The 22,002-nt window shown below is 44.0% G+C and overlaps 1 protein-coding gene across 1 annotated transcript in view; it reads left to right on the plus strand.

The window, feature by feature from the left end:
• Window positions 1-1,221: 1,221 nt before the first annotated feature.
• The window catches only part of NTRK2 (neurotrophic receptor tyrosine kinase 2), a 186,807-nt gene continuing 166,026 nt past the window's right edge, over window positions 1,222-22,002 (plus strand). Inside the window, exons 1-2 of the mRNA XM_088652691.1 lie at window positions 1,222-1,460; window positions 1,669-2,203. Of these exons, the coding sequence (XP_088508817.1) occupies window positions 1,956-2,203 (248 nt within the window). The 5' untranslated portion in view covers window positions 1,222-1,460; window positions 1,669-1,955. The remainder of the gene's footprint in view (window positions 1,461-1,668; window positions 2,204-22,002) is intronic.

Consider the following 22,002-nt stretch of genomic DNA (forward strand, 5'->3'; position numbering starts at 1 on the left):
CCACCAGCACTTCCCCCCTTCGGGCGCGGGGTGGCGCCAGAGCTCGCCGGTGGCGCCAATGGCACTGCGGTGGATTTTCCTGGTCCCTTTCGAAATGACTGCGGAGAAGGGATGGCGGACGCGGGACTCGGGAGGGAGCCGACCTGAGGCGCCGCGGCCGCGAAGGAAAAGGCAAATTCCATGGCGAAGTGCTTTCCACGTCCGTCATCCATCGCGCCCGCCCGGGTGTTAAAAACGGTCACGTTCAATTATCCCAGGATCAAGGAGAATCCCGTTTTTCCTCCTGAGCAAGAGCGTTCCGCTCCCTGCCCCGTTCCTACGCGCGCCTCTGTTCCATGCATACACGTGACAGCGGGAGGTGCCTCTCGGCCTGGCCTGCGGGAACCTGGCGGTGGGGGGGGGGGGGAGAAGCGGGCCTCTTCCCGGGTCCCGATACTACATCTCCGGCGAGGCGATCTCGAAAATAACAGCTCATCATTGCCTTAACCTGGGTAGGACCCGCAGGTCGCCTCGATGGACCTGCAGTGGCCAAAACTGCTGCAGGGGGCGGGGGAGGGTTGTGTGTGGAACCCCCCCCCCGGCGAATCCCTCGCCGCCTCCACTCTTGCCCTCTCTCCTCCACCATGTAGGCTACATGGGCGCCGAGGGGCGAAAAGGCGCCCTTCCCTGTCATCCTCCCTCTCTAACGCCGATCTTCGAGATCCTTTTCGAGCCAGTCCCCCCTGCATCGCTTTCGATTCCGATCACGTCTTTGCGTCTTTCTTTTTCTTTTTTTAAGAGGCGGTTGGGGGGGAAAGCGGGCAGGGAAAGGGGGGGGGGTGACGAGCAGAAGCCCGATTTGCACAGCGGAGGGAGGCTGGAGGGTTGTCAGCAACAACCACAACCCCGCTCCTCCCCACCCACACCATCCCAAACACCACCACACGCCAGACCATTGGAAAAGGTGTTTTTGCGGAGGGCGGCGCGCACTCCCGCTGCCCCGGATGCGCGCGCGCGCGGACAGATCCCCTCCTGACTAATGGGATCTCTCCTGCGAAGCAGCCCCCACCTCCCTCGCTGCGTCCCTCCGTCCCTCCCCGTTTTTATTTTGGAATTGAGGCTGGGCTCCCCCCCCTTTTTCTTTTTTGGTAAAGGAGTTTCTACCCCTCCTTGCGTCAGCCTCACGTCACTTTGCCGGTGGCAGCCCCCGAGCTTTGGGTGCTGGAGCAAGAGGCTGGAGTCGCTCTTAGCAGCGGCGAGGGAAGGAGGAGGGAGACGGCGACAGAGGCGCGTGTGACAGCGCCTGTGAGGGCCGGCGAGGCGAAACGTCCTCTCCCCCCCCCCACCAACACACACACGCACACACACACACACACACGCATTCCACTCCCTCCCTGCGGTGTTGGCCGACAGAAGCGGGGCAGGAGGGCGGCTGAATAGGCTGCAGCGGCTGCAGCGGCAGCTCCCCCCAGGGCTCCTAGGTAGGAGCGCGGCGGGCACCTGGCTGAGGAGAAAAGCGCGCTCGGGATGCAGCGCACTGCTTATTATTCTCGGGGCAACGGCGGCCCCGCGCGCGCCTAGGGCGGGAAGCGGGAGGGGCGCGCGCAGGGGGGGGGGAAGAGGCGAACCCTCTCGCGCCTTTGCCCGGCTGACCCTCACGGGGCGCTTCTCTCTCTGTTTCTCCCTCAGCCTCGGCAGGTCTCCTCTCGCTCCTCTCTCGTTGCCTCAGAGGGCTTCTCCCCGGCCGACGGAGCCCAGGAGGCGCAGTCGCCGCCTAGGGGCAAGGCAAGAAGGCGGCCGCTGAGGCAAGAAGGCGGCGCGCGGGAGCCTCGACGATGCCCGAGTGACTGGCTCGTACTCGCCAGAGCCGCGCTGGATTGATTGCGTTTTGCGGGCGGGAGGGCGAGCACGAGGCGAGCCGAGCGGGCGGCGGCGGCACCAGCAGCGCCCGCAGCAGCAGGAGCAGGAGCATCAGCATGGGGCCCTGGCCCAGGACGTGGTGTTGGCGGCGGCAGCAGCTGCACGGCTCCCCCTGGCCGACGGCGACCCGCTTCTGGAGCTTGTGCTGGCTGGTGCTGGGCGCCTGGCGGGGGCTCGTCGCCTCCGCTTGCCCCGCGTCGTGCACGTGCAGCGCCGAGCAGATCTGGTGCCTGGAGCCCGCCGGGAACCTCACGTCCTTCCCCGTGCTCGGCAAGAGGAGCGCGCCCGAGAAAGTCACCGACATGTGAGTGGTCCGGGCCGGGGGGCGGCGGGGCCGAGCGGGGAGGCTCTGGCGGCTCTCTACATGGAAACCCGTTTCCCAATATCCTATCAGTATCACCATATAACATAGATACCTACATGCTTACATACACACGCGCATATCTGGCGTGTACACTAAATAAGGCAATCCTTTCAGATTTCTCATTCTTGCAGCCTATGTGAATGGCGCAGACAGGTAGTTTCCTAATTTTTATTTCCAATAACACCCACTTTTATATGCCGAATGGCCATTTGGACCTATTCTTTAGGTTTTTTTTTTAAGCATTCATCACAGGATGCATGATAACCACCATTAACGGCTCATGATTCTTCCCTCTCTTTTAACAACACACACAGTATCTCATAGCAACAAACCTATAAATTGTTTAATTCGGACTAGGCATATCTGTTTTTATCTGCCACGAGCTTTTTATAGTCACCATTCTGGTGCTGTGACAATACATATGCCAATAGACCACTTCTGTCCACCCTTTAGAGAATGGAGTCACATAAAGAGTAGCCACTATGTTTGCATCTGTGCAGAGCCAGCGACAGTCTGTTGTAGCTAAGAGGCATGAGAAGGAAGGACACCCTTGTGTTGTGAGTCCTCACCTGAGCATGATAAGGTGTTTTTTTTAACCCTATATTCTTTCCTCTTTATGGCATCTCTTTCATCAAATCTTTCTGCACTACCAAAACATTTCACTCCATTCCTGTGTATTGGAAAAAGGCATCCTAGCAGTAGGCAAATAGATGGTGCCTAAGGAGATTCTGCATTAAGGGAACTGTCTGAGACCTTTTGTAAAGGCTGTGTAAGACGAGATGGTCTCTGTATAGCAATGCACTTGCTCAAAAGGCAACTCACTGGAAGCCTAAAAGCCTGGGCTGATCTAATTTAGATTTGACTTTCCCTGAGATATAATTTGGAAAGCATTTAGCTTATAAATCTTAATTGCCCACAGTCCAATTTGCTTGGAATAAACTAGATGATAAAGCAATAAAGGACATGGATTGGTGTTCATTTTAGTACAAGGCTAGTATTCTGTTACAAGCCTGCTGTCAGATTTTGCTGTGGAGAGAGGCAGGAGAACTTGTACATTCCTGCTTATTATTGGGTTTTCACAAGCTGTTAGTGTTCTAAAAATAAGAGGGAACAAGGGCGTATAGGCTATCTGTGTGGAGTAGGCAAAAACCAAAACACCGTTTGTGTCATATTCATTCAGAGACAAGAAAAGCAGATGAGATTTATTTTCTCTTCATAGACTTTACCCGTTTTCATGTTTCCTTAACAGTGTAGATTGTGCGTTTTGTCCTCACTTGCTGTTACACATTCTTCCATATAAAGTATGTGAAGAATTGTGTAACAGTAGTACTATAAATAAAGAATTCATTACTATTCCTCCTTCTAGGATAGGTTACTTCTTAGGTTCCCAAATTGTGGTGTGGGCCTCCCCTTTGGGGGCATAGGAGACTTTGCATGGAAGCCATGCTATACCAGTGAGTGACAGGACAGGTGGGCTCTTCTCTCCTACCACCAGCCAAGAATTGGGTGGGTTGAATGCCCTGCAGCAGAGGACCATCAACGATAAATACAGTACTGGATTTCTGGGGTAACTCCTGTTTGCCCAGTTGAATGAGAGAAATTTCCTTGTATATGATCAGAAATGTTCTCCTCTGGCACACGAGCTCATTTGTAGAACAGCGTTAGTGCTGCATTAGTGACTTGGGGTGTCAAGAGGGTAAAGTAAGTTTCAGTCGGGGTGGAGGGCAAATTCAAAAAGTTTGGGAAATTCTGGATTTCACCATTGTATTAACCTTACTATTACTATAGCAAATTGAGTCCCTCTAAAAAAAATTAGAGCTGCTGGATTATTTTAATTGGACAGGAAATTGGGAAGTACTTTATTTAGCTTCTCCTTTAGAACATAATGCTACTTTTTCAACCCAGGCTTCTTTCCCTCTGAAATAGGTAGCTGAGTATAGACTATATACTACAATAAGAGATAACTGCAAATCAAGAGATGCACGAGGTTGCTAAAGACATTTTATTCACTCTTCCATATTGAGTGCATTGTTTATTTGCAGAATTTCAAGATACATGGTTGTGCTCCAGAAGTATTTTTAAAGTTTTTCTTTTGCATTTTTTTTAGCTGAAAAATCCATTACCTGATTTATCATATTCGTAAAAATCCTTGTTCTGGGCTGCCTATATGTACAGTTCATTGTAGCTATTCTGCAGCATTTCCCAGGGCCTGGGTTTGGTAGAAACTGATGGATTTGTTTTCTCTGGCATTGTTCAAAGGGCTTATTTTATTTTGTAGCTCTTTCTTTGAAAATAATAAAAACACATATTTCAGAAGGTGATACTGACAGTTTGTTTTAATGGTTCTTCGTTCGTCTTCAACTCAAGAAAGGTGACATTGATTTGGCACCCTATCCTTTCACAGACACCATCAGTCACTAAAAAATTATCCCCTTGTATGCTCTCTCTAATTTGAAATTACCCTGAAAACATACAAGTTAGGTTCACCGCCCCCCCAACCCCTGTTACCACCATTTGATTTTGATACCATCTACATCATGAATTAGCCATAGAAGAATGGCTAATTTCCCAGGAGATCTTATTGTACAAATTTAAGAGTCAAAGCATTGAAATTGGCCTTGACACTAAAGGATGAGGAGGCCAAAGTTGTTCATTATTACTCATTATTAAACGTGGGAAATGATTTTAGGGTTTCTTTGTAATATTTATGTGGCAACTGCACCATAAATAAACCAACACTTTATATGTGGCTTCCAAAACTACACACAAAGTACATACATAATTGAATGCTTCCAGCCTGGTATGTCACTTGCTAGTTCATCACGCATTAAATAATAGTTTTTTTCTGTTCTATGTGCTGCATATTATAATAGGTGGCGTTTTGCATGCTTTTCCCATGTAAAAAAAGGGGTGTTCCTAACTTGTGGTTTTCTTTTTCTTTAAAAATATCGGGAGTGATTTTCTTGCATGCGTTTCCCTATGATGGGTAAATCTAAGCTAATTTAGGAGGCAAACTTTTTTTGTGGGTTTGTGGGGGACTTTAAGGCCTTGTTATTGGAGTCAGTGGATTTTTTCTGTAGACTAGGGGATACACTGTAAAATGGAGGGCTTGCTCGGTTTCAGCTTTCCCATGCTGTGGAAGGCAGAAGGATGGAGGGGTAATTTGGTGGGTGGGAGGGGTAAAATCAGCTCAGAATAAGTTGTAAATTTCTGATGTCCTACCTAGGTGAAAATGCTACATTCTCTTGGCTGCCAGACAGTAAGATAAATTACTGTTTCCTCACAGAAGCTGACATAGAACTCACAGGGTAGAAATAGAGACTCCCACTGGCTTTATGTGGTTTGGGACTGGGCTGATTGAAACCATTTAGGGAGAAGAAGGAATTTTGCCTAAAGTGCTTTGCAGAATCTTTTTTTTAAAATCTCTCTCAGTAGATTATTCACAATCTTGCTTGTCTTTCTAATGAATACAACAGACATGGTCTTATAAGCCTGTGCTTATAATGAGATTGTGTTTGATTCTGTTCCTTGGGGTCCTGGTGTGGGCTTGAAAAGATTCTGCTACATGTACATGTGGGTAAAAGCCAGGATCTGTCCAGGTCTTCTTAGGCCCCTATGCCTGGGCAGGACGTCTGGAACACCTTCAGCATACACCCGGGAATCATGGACTCATAACTGGGCTTTATGAGCACCAAATCAGCAGTAAACAGCAGAAGCATTTGTAGAGGTTTCAAAACATTCCTCATTTATTTCTATTAACTACTGCATATTTACAGATCTGGCTTTGTGAGTGTTACAGCCTCTCACTTAGCCATCTTGTCTACAGAAGATATTAAACTGCACACAGCACACGGCAGAGAGCAGAGTCAGGAATGAAAAACAACAAAGTAACAATTCCTAACTGTTCCCTCTCAACAGCAGATATCACCAGATTTTCAGAATGGGAGGGGTGAAAATGCTCACAACCTCCCCCTTTTCATTCTGACCATTATGAAAATCTAGCACAAAAGCAATTTCTTTACATATATACCAAGTTGTTCCTTATTAACAGCTTTAGTCAAAGCATCAGCAGGTATTTCTTTCCCTGGCATATATGAGACTTTTACAACTCCTTTCTGAATGCATTCTCTGGCACGGTGCAATTTGATTAGCAAATGTTTTGTTCTTTGCTTGCACCCTTCTGAATGGATTAGTTCTATGCAGGCTTTGTTGTCCTGATAAATTTGAACTGGACAACAAATTTTTACTCTCATATCCTCACATAGTTGCAACAACCACTCTACATTCATGAGGGAAAAATTTAAAGCGTTGAGTTCTGCTTCACATGAACTCATGCTTATTGTTGCCTGTTTCTTACAAGACCAATCAAATAGGCACTGATTGTACAAATAACACACACCTGAGGTGCTCTTGCCATCAGTTGTATCACTACCAAAACTGGCATCGGCATAGATCTCAAGACCTCCAGATTTTTGGCTAGTAAGCTTCAACCTGTAATGCATAGTGCCTTTTAAATACCTAACTATGCGTTTCAGTGCCTTCCAGTCTTGCACTGTAGGTTGATTTACATATCTGCTGAGCAAATTTACGCTAACAGCAATGTCTGGTCTTGTGCACCTTGCTATAAAACTAAGTTTACCCAAAACACTTCTGAACAATGTAGTGTCAGGAAAAACATTAGCATTAGTATCATGTTGGTACCCTGTGACCATGGGGGTGTCTACAGAATTGGCATCTGTCAGATTTAATTTTTCAATCACATCATTGATCTTACGTGATTGATGCAGCAAAACATCACCTTGCTTATTTCTCTCTACTTCCAGTGAGAGATAATTGCTGACTTCCCCTAGGTCTTTCATATCAAAATGCTTTTGCAGTTTTGCAAGAGTGGTTTTGTAAATATTTGCATCCTTCCAGAAAAACAAAATATCATCCACAAAACAAATGCAGTACAATTTGTGCTGGTTAGATTCTTTAACAAAAACACAAGAATCAGCCTTTCCTTGCTGGAAACCTAAGGAAAACAGCACTTCTGTCAGCTTAGTGTGCCAGCATCGAGCACTTTGTTTTAGACCATACAGGGATTTTTTTAATTTACACACCATTCCCTTTTTTATCTGCACTCCGTCTGGCGGTGACATGTAAATACTCTCATTGAGAATTCCGTACAAAAACGCAGTATTTACGTCGTGATGAGATATGGTCATGCCCTCTTCTGCAGCAATTTTCATCAACAGCCTAACTGTCTCAAATTTGACTGTCGGTGAATATGTCTCATGATAGTCCTGATCAGGAACTTGAGAAAAACCACGTGCAACTAATCTGGCTTTATATCTGACCACTTTACCAGTCTGATCAGTCTTGGTTTTGTAAATCCACCTGCTGTCTACAAGTTTCATGCCTGGTTCTGCTGGAACCAATTCCCACGTGTCATTTTGCTTTAGGGAATTCAATTCAGCTTTCATGGCGTTAAGCCAAGGTTCAGCATCTTTTTCAGGTAAATTTTGAACCTCTTTGTAGTTAGTTGGTTCAAAAACTGAGTTTGGGTTGCTAGTGGCAGCCATATCTGAAATAGCAGCTTTAGCAAATTCTTTAGAAAATCGTTTAGGTGCTTGTCCCTTGGTAGTTCTCTCAGATCTACGCAATACTCTGGGATCCTCTGGGTCTGGTTCCTCCTCCTTGGGAGAATGGTGACCTGTATCTGGCAAAGATTCTACCTCTAGATCAGTGTGAGACCCATCTGATTTCTTAAAAGAGGTCTTTTCATTCTGATCATCTGTATCAGTGTCAGAATCTGTGCTACCATCAGCATCAATTACAGGTTTTGCCTCTTTGTTAATTGGTTTAACCACCTCATCATCTGAAATGGGATGACATTGAAAAATGCCAACTTTGTCCCATTTTGGATTACAATCCATGCTTCTGGTCAGCCTAATTGTGTTTGTGTCTGTCATCAGCACACGATAAGAACCTTTTTCATAACCTAGAAAAATGCCATGTTGACCAGATTTGCTCAGTTTGTCACCTTGCAGAGTGTGCACCCAAACTTCAGAACCGAAAATTTTTAAATGTTTTACAAACGGTTTCCTTTTGAACAGCATTTCGTATGGGGTGCAATCAATGGCTGATTGATATCTGCGGTTGTAAATATAGGTGAAACACGATAGAGCTTCAGCCCAAAAGGGGTTGGGTAGGCCTGAATCATGCAACAGAGTTTTAATTCCTTGTTGCAAGGTCTGGTTTACTCTTTCACATAAACCATTCTGCCATGGAGATCTGGGCGTGGCAGTCATGTGCTCTATGCCCTGTTCTGCAGTAAAGTTTTCAAACTGTTCTGAACAAAATTCTCCACCCCTGTCAGTGAAAAGACAACGTACATGCTCATCGTGAACATTCCTGAGCCATGCACAAAATTTTTGAAACTTAGAGAAGGCTTCAGACTTCTTTTGTAACATATAGACCCAAACATATCTAGAATAGGCATCTATCAGAACCAAAAAATAACATGAGTTTCCTCTAGAGAGCGCTAGAGGTCCAACCAAGTCTGCATGCACAATCTCATAAGGTTTCTTAACCTCCCTCCCAGATTTTGTACCTTTGGGAGCTTGCTTAATTTTGTTCTCTGCACATGAGACACATTTCATATGATAAGGACACTTTTGAACTTTCATGCCCTCAACCATATTTTGCATTTTACCTACTGCCTGGAAATGCAAATGACCAAACAAACGATGATAATCATGAATACAATGGTTATGCAATTTCTCATTCTTATCTACTGATATATTACAGCACGCCTTTTCAGTTTCTTTAGTTGCTCCAGCAGCTGTACCTGTAACAAAAGGCAATACATATAAACCATCAACACACTTAGCATAAAGAATGAGTTTGTTGTCTCGAAGAATTTCACACCGAGAGTTTGCAAACACCACTTTAAATCCTTGAGCGTCTAGCTGAGAAACACTCAAGAGATTATCCTGCAAATGAGGAGCATACATAACATTTTTAACTGTTGCATTAAGGCTCTGCAAAGAAACCGTTCCCTGAGCCAAACTTTTAATAGTCGTTCCATCCGCTTGATGAATTGCTCCTCCCTGTTTCTCAAGATGAAGAAAGAGATTTTTATCATTGGCCACGTGCCTTGTGGCTCCTGAGTCGACAACAAAAACAGAACGTGTGAGTTGATTAGAACTGCGTGAAATCAAAGCCTTTGATGCAGCTGGCCCTTGGGGTTTTCGGCCTCCTCCCCCTTTGCCTTTGAAGTTGCCCTTCTTCTTTGAAGAGTTTTTACACTGATTTTTAAAATGGCCGACCTCTCCGCAAGAAAAACAGCGGCGCATTTTAAGAGCTTTTGCAACACTTTCACTTTCCCCTGTTGAAGGCTTGTAGGCATTTCCAACAGCCTTGTCCCTGCTTTCTCTAGCAGTCTGTCTGCGATCCCACTCATTCAAGAGCACGCTAGACACATAATCTTCTGTTAGACGGTCATTGGGCAAAGACGACAATTGAGCAGCTACAGCATCATAAGATTCATCCAAACTGTTTATGATAAGCATTGCAAAAACAGCTTCTGAAATATTTAAGTCTCGCTGGACAAGATCCTGTCTGAGACGTTTTAATTGGGCTAGATGGCTGGGCAAATCACCATCTTTCTGCAATTCCAGCCTACACAGCTTTTTAAAGAAAAGCACACTGGATCCTGCATTTTGTCTTAGATGCATATCTCGAAGTTTATTCCAAACAGCCCGTGCAGTCTGCTGGTTCTCCAAGTTGACCAACAACTGGTCCTGGACACTCAGAATAATTGTCCCCCTGGCTCTCATGTCTGCCTCATGCCACGCTGGCCATCCATCATCATCCTCATTAGGGGGGTCATCTTCTATAATATGGTAAAGCTTTTCCCTTTGTAAAAGTGCTTTCATTTTGACCTGCCATGTAGGATAGGTCTCTGGTGTAAGGAGAGGAAAAGATAGAGACATCTGGCCAGAATGTGCAGAAGCCATGCCTGTGTTTAGTTAACAGCAAGACACTTCCCTTCATGCACCCCAAATACTCTTGACTCTCTCAGCAACTTCTCTCCCCACTCAGCACAATTAACAGGCAAACTGGAAAAGCGTCTCTGCTGTCTTCCTGGCAGCCAGCAACATACCTTTCTGTAAATCAAACAGCAGCTTGAAAAACAGCTTCAGCTCACAGCTCAACTCCGATGTGCAGCATCAGATGGAAATGGATCAGAAACATCCAATTATCCAACCATCAATAGCCATCTGCAACCACCAGTCTGCTACCAGCAACCATCCTCTGCTACCATATGTGGGTAAAAGCCAGGATCTGTCCAGGTCTTCTTAGGCCCCTATGCCTGGGCAGGACGTCTGGAACACCTTCAGCATACACCCGGGAATCATGGACTCATAACTGGGCTTTATGAGCACCAAATCAGCAGTAAACAGCAGAAGCATTTGTAGAGGTTTCAAAACATTCCTCATTTATTTCTATTAACTACTGCATATTTACAGATCTGGCTTTGTGAGTGTTACAGCCTCTCACTTAGCCATCTTGTCTACAGAAGATATTAAACTGCACACAGCACACGGCAGAGAGCAGAGTCAGGAATGAAAAACAACAAAGTAACAATTCCTAACTGTTCCCTCTCAACAGCAGATATCACCAGATTTTCAGAATGGGAGGGGTGAAAATGCTCACAGTACACACTTGCAATGGTTATTGCTCCGTAATGGGCCATAATCTACTTCTGACATGATTGTTGCAGGTTATTGGCTACACAAATATTCTGATCTTTGCAGTGAGACACTGTAGTAGGGAAATTAATGTAGGCCTTGTTTAGCTGCTGTTGTTACTAACAGCTGAGGAACAAGTGTAAGGCATTTGTGAAGACAGAGAATTCAAAATCCGCACTAGAGGCATTTTGAAGCAGATTTTTTTTTTCCACAGCGGAATATTTAGAGTTAAAATATTAACAAGATGGCTAATGGGCTTCTTAGAGTTCTTGATTAATATTTTCTTTTGTGCTAAAATAGTTGAAAAAATCTGGGTAATATCAATAGCTTATCCTATCAAACTATTTCCTTCTGTATATTGTAGTAGCTAAGATTAGCAGTTCTTCTGTCAAGCTATTACTTCAGACGACCAACGTTTGAAATTAATTGTTCTATTTAAGAACGCATATAATGTGCCAACAAAAAACAGGCAGCTATTCAACTCCTCGCCATGGCATTGAAAAAAGCAGATTGTGTATGTGTATATTATGTATATCTAAAAGCCACAGCGTGAATTTGTAATGTGCTTGTAATGTAAACCACTTCAGACTTGTTAATAAATGAGGCACATTGTGCAATTTAAATAATAAATTATTTAGCAAGGTTTGTAAGCTTGTGTAGAAAGGGAGAGATGCTGCTTGCATTCCTGTGAAGCTTTGTCCTGTTAATTTCTTGGGTCTCTTCCATGTTTTGCTCATTATGCTCTTTGCGTAAAACAATAAAAGCACCCTCGTTCTTTTGCCCATTTGTTTTTATTTAATGGCCACTGCCAACTTCTACAGAAAATTCTGCTGAGGTTGAACCTGTTTTCCTCTCTGGTGATTTGGAGGTGCACAACTTCACCTCCTCACCTTTTGCAAGGTGCTTCCACCAGATGCTGTTTTCTCCTCTTCGTGAGGACGCAGCAGAAACACAAGCGAGAGCCTGAGACTTCTAGCAGGTTGCAATTTGTCCCCAGTAAGTATTCTCTGAACAGGCCCAGATAAATGTATTGATGGAGATATAACGGACACCAGGCTGCATGTTGTGGTCATATCTATACTGATACTTCAGGCCAGAGAAATTTGCAATGGAGAAAATCATGCAGGCATTTTTACCTTCGTACTTTTATGTGCCTGGGAAACTATGTGATAGATTGCCTTGTAGTAACTTTTAAGGGGACAGTTTATTCATTTTTTAAAACAGCCAAGCCATAGCTGCCAAGTTATCCCTTTTTTTCAGGGATTTTCCATTATGCTGAATAGGCTTCCTCGCGAGAAAAGGGAAAACTTGGCAGCTATGAGCCAAGCTGTCTTAAAGTATGGTAAGTAGAAAACATTTGCAGGGGCAAGCTTCTGAACATACCGGGGGGTGGGGGTGGAGGAATATGAAGGGCCAGCTCCGCCCCCTTGATGATGCTGTGCGTGCCAGCAACTTTTCAGTGCATAGTCAGGCAAGTCTGAAGGGGATCTCCTTAATCTCACAAAGGGTTTCCAATGGGGTTAGAAACCCTGATGGGCAATGTTTCCCGTTACCTTATTGAAAACATTTCACATGATGAAGGGGGCCCTCTTCAGACTCAAATCAAATTACTGGTCATAGCTGCCAAGTTTTCCCTTTTTTCGCGAGGAAGCCTATTCAGCATAAGGGAAAATCCCTTAAAAAAGGGATAACTTGGCAGCTATGTTACTGGTATATGTTGTGTTGTCTAGGGGCAGACCACGTGTTTCACAGAAACACCTGAAGAGGTCTTCTAGCTCTTGCATTTTCACTGTCATGGTTACCATGGCCTCCTGTTGACCTTTCAACTTGTTTTGAGATGGGATTCATGATGCCCAATATTGCACTGGGAAAAGCTAAGCTCCAGAAGACAGGGAGCACAACTCTTTTAATGAGGCATCTTGCAGGATTCATTTTGTAAGGTATGAAACATAGATAACTGTCAATAAACCTATACTGTATTAGTTAAATATTTTGTTATATTGTTTGTTGTGATGGCTTAGACCAGGCATCCCCAAACTTCGGCCCTCCAGATGTTTTGGACTACAGTTCCCATCTTCCCCGACCACTGGTCCTGTTAGCTAGGGATCATGGGAGTTGTAGGCCAAAACATCTGGAGGGCTGCAGTTTGGGGATGCCTGGCTTAGACTACTCACATGAGTAGCTACTTATGGGACAAAGCACTGGTACTTCTGAGCAGCTCCTCTTCCTTTTTGCTCAAGGAAAAAAAAAGGTGTGAGTTGGATCTTTTCAAAAGACTTCCATACTAGTACTGTCTAAAGCAGAGTCAAGACTGTGTGAACCTTGCTTTAGTGCTAAAGAAACCCACCATCAATTTTCAGATAATTGTTAACCCAGAATAGCCTTATTCAACCAAATAAAATAAAATAAAATCCAATGATTTTGATTCCACCAGCTTTCACATTGTATTGGTTCAGCCACAAGTCACTGTATTTATCTATGGAACTTTGAAAATTGGACTCTAGTCATGCTTATCACAAGCAGCATGGGAACCACTTCTCTGAGGAGAGATCTCATGCCATGTGGTAAGCACCTGAGGACCAGAAACATATGTGCAGAGCTAATTGTGTGGGTCCTTCGCACAGAGGCGGATTTAGGGAAGTGCGACTGAACTGGTCGCACTGGGTGTGGAGCCTTGAGGATATCGCAGGAGGCGGCGCTACCAGTGCTTTTTTCCGGGGGTATGCAGGGGTATGCATACCTCTGAACATTTTGTGAATCTAAGTTTGGCCTCATTGAGGGGCAGTTTTTCAAAACGAGAGTACCCCTAAACATTTTTTAGGAAAAAAGCACAGGCCACAACTATAATGTAGAATAGAGGGCGAAAGGCGGGGGGGGGGCACCAAATGTCAGAATTGCATATGGTGCTGCTGGAATTTGAGACCCCAAAGTCTGTTGCTGCTTCTCACCCAGAGGTGTAGTGAGAAGAAGCTGTGCAGTTGTTACTGCTAAAACAGTAACATGGACTCTCATTATTGGGGGGGGGGAGATCCTGTGATACTAGATATGGATAGCACTGCAAACATAACTGTTGTGGGGTACTGTATAAAATGCATAATTCATCTAATAGTAGACTTGGGTAGTGTCCATAAAGCAGCAAGAGAGGGGTATTAGCATGCTTCATGGCACCTTGAGGTTTGCAGAAGTATGAAATACCATTAAGGTGACAATTCCTCCCATCACCCCAGTTTCACCAGACCAGTGAAAACTGAGTGCATACTTGGTACCCATGGAGCTTTGAGTGTCAGTTGGAAAAGAAAAATAAAAGATGGGAGAAGCAGGGGGGAGGTAGTATGCCTTGATAAAGTTCCTCATAGCTCAAGGAGGACTGGCTGACTGGAACTCTGACTGTTTAGAGGTGGGTATACAATGCAACGTTTTGTTGCGGATCCCACTTGTTCAATTTTGATAACAAACCAGGAATTTTTCCACGACTAAATTATTTTGCCTCACTATTTTATCTGGGATTTCTTATTTGCTCAAGCGGATTTTCTTGTGGTGTTGCCATTTTAGTCAGTGTATAATGGTTGAAAAATATTAGGTAAGAATGTATCAGACTGTGTGGAATTGATGGATTAATTTATCAGAGTTGCCGAGGAAACCTTGCATAGTGTCTTGTAACAAAGAATGACTTCTTTTCAGCACATAACAAAATGATCTATAAAACAACTTATTGCAAATTTTGAGTATGATTCTTCTTTTTACCAAATTCTTCCAAGAGATTCTGGCTTGGAAAAACTCAAATGATGTGCTCAGTATGAATTCAGATAGACACTGCTGATATCTTATTGGAATGATAACTTTGGTTTCAGTTGTAATCTTTTTTTTAATTTAGAATTTTTAGCATGGAGTGGCAAGAACAGAGGGAAGCTTAAACTGAATTCAGATAAGAGAGAGATGCTGGTGATTGCTCAGTCTTAGGAGGAGCAGTTCTGTGTGCTATTGACGAGGTCACACTCCCCTTGAAGGACCATGTGTGCAGTGTGGAGTGTGCTTGGATTTTGGTTTGCTCTTGAGTCCATAGGGTGGGGCTATGTCCAGGAACCTATTTTTCCTTGGTTGGGCTGCTGCATCTGCGGCGTCTACTAGAAAAATTTAACCCCTGAATGGCTTGGGATCTGTATAGCACAGAGACTTCCATCTTCCACAAGTGTTTCCCTGCTTTCTTAAATTATTTGAGGTAATCGTTGCCCATCTACTTGCTGTGTTGGATGTTTAGACTGATGGTGAGATGGGCTAGAACCTTTGTTGTTGTTGTTGTTGTTCTAGTGCCACAGTTATCATCTCCTTCTTTTGAAAAATTGTGACATTGTCTTTGGTTGCAAGTCCAACAGTGTGTAAGCTGGTTTTAATTCTACTTGCAGATTGTACAGCTGTTTTACAATTTGCAGTTTTGTTATTGTTCATAGAATTCATAATGCCTGTAACCTGCCTGGAATTAATAAAGAAGCATGGGATATACTTTTGCAAATGAATTAGTTGTGTATAGTTTTGGTATGGGTCGTGGAATGTGAAAGAAGTAATCGTTCAGGACAGAAAAAATGGTCCTTTCACACAGATGACATGTTTAGAAATAGATCTCAATGATTGTGAGAATAGACTCTTACTATAATAAAGTAAGTGTTGTTGTTTTTTGAGAAACTTGGTGTACTCTGTATCAGATAATGGATTGTTTATTGAGCTCTGTGCATGGGACCCGGGACCCGGGGGTAGGTGGCGTAGGGTATATCACACAACAAATGGCTGCTTTAAGGGGAAGAAGGCAAAAAGGAGAACAAGCTCCGGTGCTCACTAATGCAAAACTCCTTATTGTAGGTTTAAAAGGAACCTGATCCCCATTTAAAAGAGGTCTTGCTGACTACAGTAGCACTAGGGATTTGCAGAAGGGCAAGGAGGTCAAGCTGCATAGCTCTGTATATTTCTCACTTATCAGTGCCAACAGAGCGTCCTGGCTTCTTCTTTTTCTTTTGCAGTTGAAGTCAATATTATTAATATCCCAAGCTTAGAATCAAGCCACAACTGAATGTACTTTATGTGGCATTTAGTATTTGACATTCTTTGCTTTCTTTCAGGACTAGTCTGAGGAACATGAAGGCTCTATCAGAATTGGATTCTTGAGCCCAGCCCCAAACCCTGTTGTACACATTTTGTACTATTTTGTACTATTTTGCATTGTACATAGAAAGAAAAAAAAGAAAGAGATGAAGGCACGCTATCATGGTTGTCACATCCAACCATTGGTAGGAGTATAGCTGAGTCAATTCATTGGTCCATCTAGCTGGGCACTGACTTGAGAGCAGCTCTCCAGGGTTTCACGCAGGAATCTCTTCCAGCCCTACCTGGAGATAACTGGAGATTGAACCTGGGACCTCCTACATGCAAGGCAGATGCTCTACAACTAAACCTGGGCGATTTTTCAATATATCGTTCAGAATCGGTTATGAAGTCCACAGCACGATAATGGTTTCATAAAGCAGGTGATAATTATGGAAGTAGCTGGGAAAGCAGCAGCCAGCCAGCAGCAGAAACTTCTTTTGATTTTGCAGCAAGCCCTAGCTCAGCAGTCTACTAGCCAGTGGGACAGGCTGATAGATCTGGTTTACAGAGATACTGGTCTGAGCTGGCTCGGGGCTTCTTGCTGGGAGCTCCCTTTCCCCTTACTCCCCCATGAAAAAAGAAACGGGTCTATGGAAATTTTATGGAAACCCCTGTTGAAGGTGAATTGCCCACCTGAGAGCTGCCAGTTAACTTGGAGTGGTGATAGCTATATCCATTTAGCAGTGGCGTAAGCCAGCCTTCATTCCATGCCTTGAAACAGATAGTAATTGGTGCTAGACTATGTGATTCTCAGATATGGTAGGAGAAGAAAGTTGTTTATTATGATGACAAGAGACCAGTTTTTTATGGGTTCATAAATATTGACCCAGTCTACTATTCAGATTCTGTCTCAGTTCACCACCAACACCTGCCCCTCCCCTAATTATGTGGCATGTGCATTGATGGGGTGAGGAGGGATAGAATTTGGCTCATGTGCTAGTGTTTCCTGGCTGCTCTCCCAAGTCCTCTGCATTTGTCAAAAGACTTGGGGAAAGGCAGGACCCTGCATCTTTGCTCCTCTGTCTTCAAAGTTTCCTCCATTAATCTAACACAGGCATAGGTAAACTTGGCCCTCCAGATTGTTTTGGGACTACAACTCCCATTATCCCTGACCACTGGTCCTGTTAGCTGGGGATGATGGGAGTTGTAGTCCCAAAACATCTGGAGGGCCAAGTTTGCCTATGCCTAATCTAACAGAACTTGCTGCACAACTGTTCCATAAAAGCCATGATGGTTCCACTTGTATCAATCTGTTCTCGTGCTTGTTATCACATAGCAACCCACACACCCCGCCTTGAATATCTCTGTGATGGGGCAGTATGTTCTCCATTACATCTTACTGGGATGTGCATCTTGCCCCTAAAGTGTTGCCACTGGGGCATTAGTAGGATTTATGGCAGGTTTATGGCCTCTTAACTCTTCATTCCTCCTTCCACTTTCTGTAAATGTTGGTGTGAAGTCAGCAGTTGCTATGTGAAGTGCAGCATACCATAGGGTAAAATCAGGCATTCTGGGCAAATCGCCAGCATGCACCAGAAATCAACCAAATGAACATGTGGGAGGAGCAAGGGGGTGGGACATGAGCTAGGTAATTGATCCCTGTGATTGGCAGTGACACTTAGGGATGGATGGATCAGTTTGTTTCCAGTCTGTATCACTTTTATATATGTTCATTCAAAAGTCTATTCCAGATCATTTCTGCAGTAACTTGTAAATTTTTAAAACAAGAATGTGTAAACAACTTTGTATTTAGATGTTAAAATGCTATTTTGAATGTCTCTCATCGTGAAACAAGCATTTATGAAGGTGTTTTTTAAATGTAAATATTTTTGTTAAAGTATGCATTTTATGTGCATTTGGGTATATTTTTTGGAGCTGGGAACTGCATTGCACACTTGGAGAAGTATGAAATCTGAAGGATAACTATGTTCCATTTTGAATATTAGTCCAGGAGATGCAGATCAGGCCGATTTGCAATAACTGAATTCCTCAAGCACCCCCTATTCACACTAGACTCTCAGGCTAATGTGTGCATGTATCTCGTTCTCCCTGTCCCATTCCTAGTTTCCCAGACAAAGCAGGGGAGTGGTCAGCTATACCAGCAAGAACTTATGAGACCTGTCAAGGGAGCTGTCCAGCAGTGCCAGAAAGGTCAAATTTCAAGTGCTGATTAGCAAGGGGGAGCCAAAGAGACAGCTAGGATTAGGCAATGGTCCATAGGATTATTGTACAACAGATTCCAAGCAGCAGCTGAGGGTTTTTGTAGTCAGTGTGAACTTCAGAGTGACCCTGCCCTTGACCATTGCTTAACAATTAAACTAATTCTTATCCCACCCTTCCCCCCCAAGGGTCTCAGGGCAGCTCACATGGTTCTCCAGCTGCTGGTTTTATCCTCCTAACCCCCATTTGAGGTAGGTTGAGATTGAGAGGCAGTGAGTTGCTCAAGGTCACCAACTAAGGCTAAGCTTTGTGGCTGGGCAGAAATTTGAACCCATTTGCCTCTGACAGTGAAGATAGAACATTGTGGCTGGTAGCCATTGATAGCTTTTATCCTCTGTGAAATTGTCTAATCCTCTTTTATAGCCATCAAAGTTGGTAGCCATCCCTGCCTCCCATAGGAGGGAATGCCACAGTTTAACTATGCATTGCATGAAGTGGTGCATGCTCTGGTTATCTCCCACTTGGGTTACTGCAATGTGCTCTATGTGGGGCTACCTTTGAAGGTGACCCGGAAACTGCAATTAATCCAGAATGCAGCAGCTAGACTGGTGACTGGGAGTGGCCGCCAGGACCACATAACACCAGTCCTGAAAGATCTACATTGGCTCCCAGTACGTTTCTGAGCACAATTCAAAGTGTTGGTGTTGATCTTTAAAGCCCTAAACGGCCTCCACCCCCATCAGTCAGCCCGGACACTGAGATCCAGCGTCGTGGGCCTTCTGGCGGTCCCTCATTGCAAGAAGTGAGGTTACAGGGAACCAGACAGAGGGCCTTCTCGGTAGTGGCACCCGCCCTGTGGAACGCCCTTCCAACAGATGTCAAGGAAATAAGCAGCTATCCTATTTTTAAAAGGGACCCAGGTGGCGCTGTGGTTAAACCACTGAGCCTAGGGCTTGCTGATCAGAAGGTCGGCGGTTCGAATCCCTGTGACGGGGTGAGCTCCCGTTGCTTGGTCCCAGCTCCTGCCAACCTAGCAGTTCGAAAGCACGTCAAAATGCAAGTAGATAAATAGGAACCGCTACAGCGGGAAGGTAAACGGCGTTTCCATGTGCTGCTCTGGTTTGCCAGAAGCGGCTTTGTCATGCTGGCCACATGACCTGGAAGCTATACGCCGGCTCCCTCGGCCAATAATGCGAGATGAGCGCGCAACCCCAGAGTCGGTCATGACTGGACCTAATGGTCAGGGGTCCCTTTACCTTTACTTTACCTATTTTTAAAAGACATCCCTGTTTAGGGAAGTTTTTAATATTTAATGCTGTATTGTTTTAATATTCGATTGGAAGCCGCTCAGAGTGGCTGGGGAGACTCAGCCAGATGGGCGGGGTACAAATAATAAATTATTATTATTATTTATTATTATTTATTTACTTCCTTTTGTTCCTTCTGAATCTTTCAGCATTTTAGCTTCATTTGATGTCCCTGTGTTCTAGTGTTATGAAAAAGGAAGAAAAACTTTTCTCTATTCACTTTTTCCACATCATGTATAATTTTAAACACCTCTATCATGTTCTCTTACTTGCTTGTTCTCTGAACTTAAGAGCCCCAAATGCTGTAATATTTCCTCGCAGGGGAGTTGTTACAACCCCTTGTTCATTTTGGTTGCCCTTTTCCGACTCTAAAGTATCTTTTGAGGTAATGTAATTAGAATATTATTATTATTATTATTATTATTATTATTATTATTATTATTATTAACAACCTCTCAGTGGCTTTTGATACCATCAACCATGGTATCCTTCAGGAGCAGCTGTCCAAGTTGGGGGTGGGGGGCACATTTTCTCTTCAGCCTTGTGGAGACTTCATTGTGGGGTTCCTCAGGGTTCAATTTTATCTCCCATGCTGTTTAATATCTACTGTACATGAAACCATTGAATGGGGTCATCTGGAGTTATGGAGTACGTTGTCAGCCTGGCACCTTCGTTATATATCTTTAGGTGCCAGGCAAAAACAGTCCTCTTCTCCCAGGCCTTTGGTTAATTAAGCAATGTATGGCCTTTTAAGCTGTGTGTGGGGTGTTGTTATTTTGTTTGTTATTATGCTATGAATTTTGTGTTTTTATAACTGCTCTGTGATCTTCGGGTGAAGGGCAGTATAGAAATTTAATTAATTCATAATAACAACTGTAGACAGTATTCCAAGAGCAGTCACATCATATATTTGTATGGTTTTATTGACAGCTTTATTTTCATTCCCTTTCTAAATGATCCCTATCATGCCATTCACCTTTTTAACAGACATACACTGCTGCACACTGCATCAACATCTTCGCCTAGCTGTCTGCTAGGACCTCAAGGTCTCATTTCTGGTCAGTCACTGCCAGTGCAGACCCCACCAGTGATATGCAAAATTAGGATTTCTTGCCCCACTTGATGCACTAACTGAGGCTGATGATAGATGCTTTTCATCAGAGAAGCCACCTAGGCCTCTATGGACAAAGAGAGTTCTAAGAGTAACCCTGAATTGCATACCTGTTTCTTCAGTGGGAGTGCAACCTCATTTTAAACAGGCAGACTCCCCAGTTCTGATCCCTGGGAACCACTTACCCACAATGCCCCCTGTCTTAGTAAGATTCAGCATCAGTCTACTGGCCCTCATTCACAGTGCCCTAGAAGAGTTGCTCATGGAACCAGATTTCCTCTTACAAATCCCAGAACTACTCCCCATGCTGTTTTGGAGGGCCACAGACCCCCCAGGGCAGCTTTGCAGGGGACACGTGGAAAAGAAAATGTTCAAAAATTGCCCCCCTTTTCCCATTGAGGGCATCCCATCAGCGACACTCTGCACATGGGAAATCTGGACCCAACCTTTATATATACAGTAGTCTGCCTTGTTTCAAGTAGAGGGTTTGGTACATTTTCTCCTTTTTTTCGAACGACCAGCACAAATACAGTTGAAGTGAAACTTAGCTGAATCCCAGAAATATGACTGTTCACTAAGGAATGTTTGTTCATTAACCTTCAAAATGTTTCCCACCCCCAACACAATGAAATAAACAGATAACCAAGGAGTGTTTTGTTGGGGAGGGCGAGAATGGGAGGTGGGGTGGAAAGTGTGTATTTGTAAATATGTTTTCCATAAAGGGGATTTATAGCAGTAGAGATTGAGCCAAATTGCAGTATTATTTCTTTTTACCTAAGTAGTTAATGCTAGCGTGTGGCGGCTTTTTGAGTGCGCTGTTGCTGCTCTGAATAGTGTGGGGCAATTTCAATGAACATCAAAAGGCTTGAGTAGACATATTTCGGCTATCAAACTGTTTTGAAGCATTGGAAAAGACTATAAACATGCCATGTTAAATTTTTTTAAAAGTGATTATTTACTTGGAACAAACTATGTTAAAGGGTCCTAAAGCATGAAGTGTATTAATGTTATGGGTTTGCTGATATTCCTTAGCTTTCCCAAAATATTTGGGCTGAGTGGAACTCCTTTTGCTTGTGGCTGTATGTGCCATAAGCTAGTTTTGGGAAGATTAATTATCAGTTCTAGTATTCAGAAATGTAACATTTTTTAAAGAAAAAGACACATGAGGAAAGTATTTTCTGGTGGGAATATATGAGTATTTAAATATATGTGCATATAAAAATGCAAGTTCGTTTTCTATCTTGGTTATATAATTAGACCTTCTGTATGTTGCAGTCTCATCTCTTT

Source organism: Zootoca vivipara, chromosome 10 (genome assembly GCF_965207765.1).
Source record: "Zootoca vivipara chromosome 10, rZooViv2.hap1.1, whole genome shotgun sequence".
In the NCBI taxonomy this organism is placed as follows: domain Eukaryota; kingdom Metazoa; phylum Chordata; class Lepidosauria; order Squamata; family Lacertidae; genus Zootoca; species Zootoca vivipara.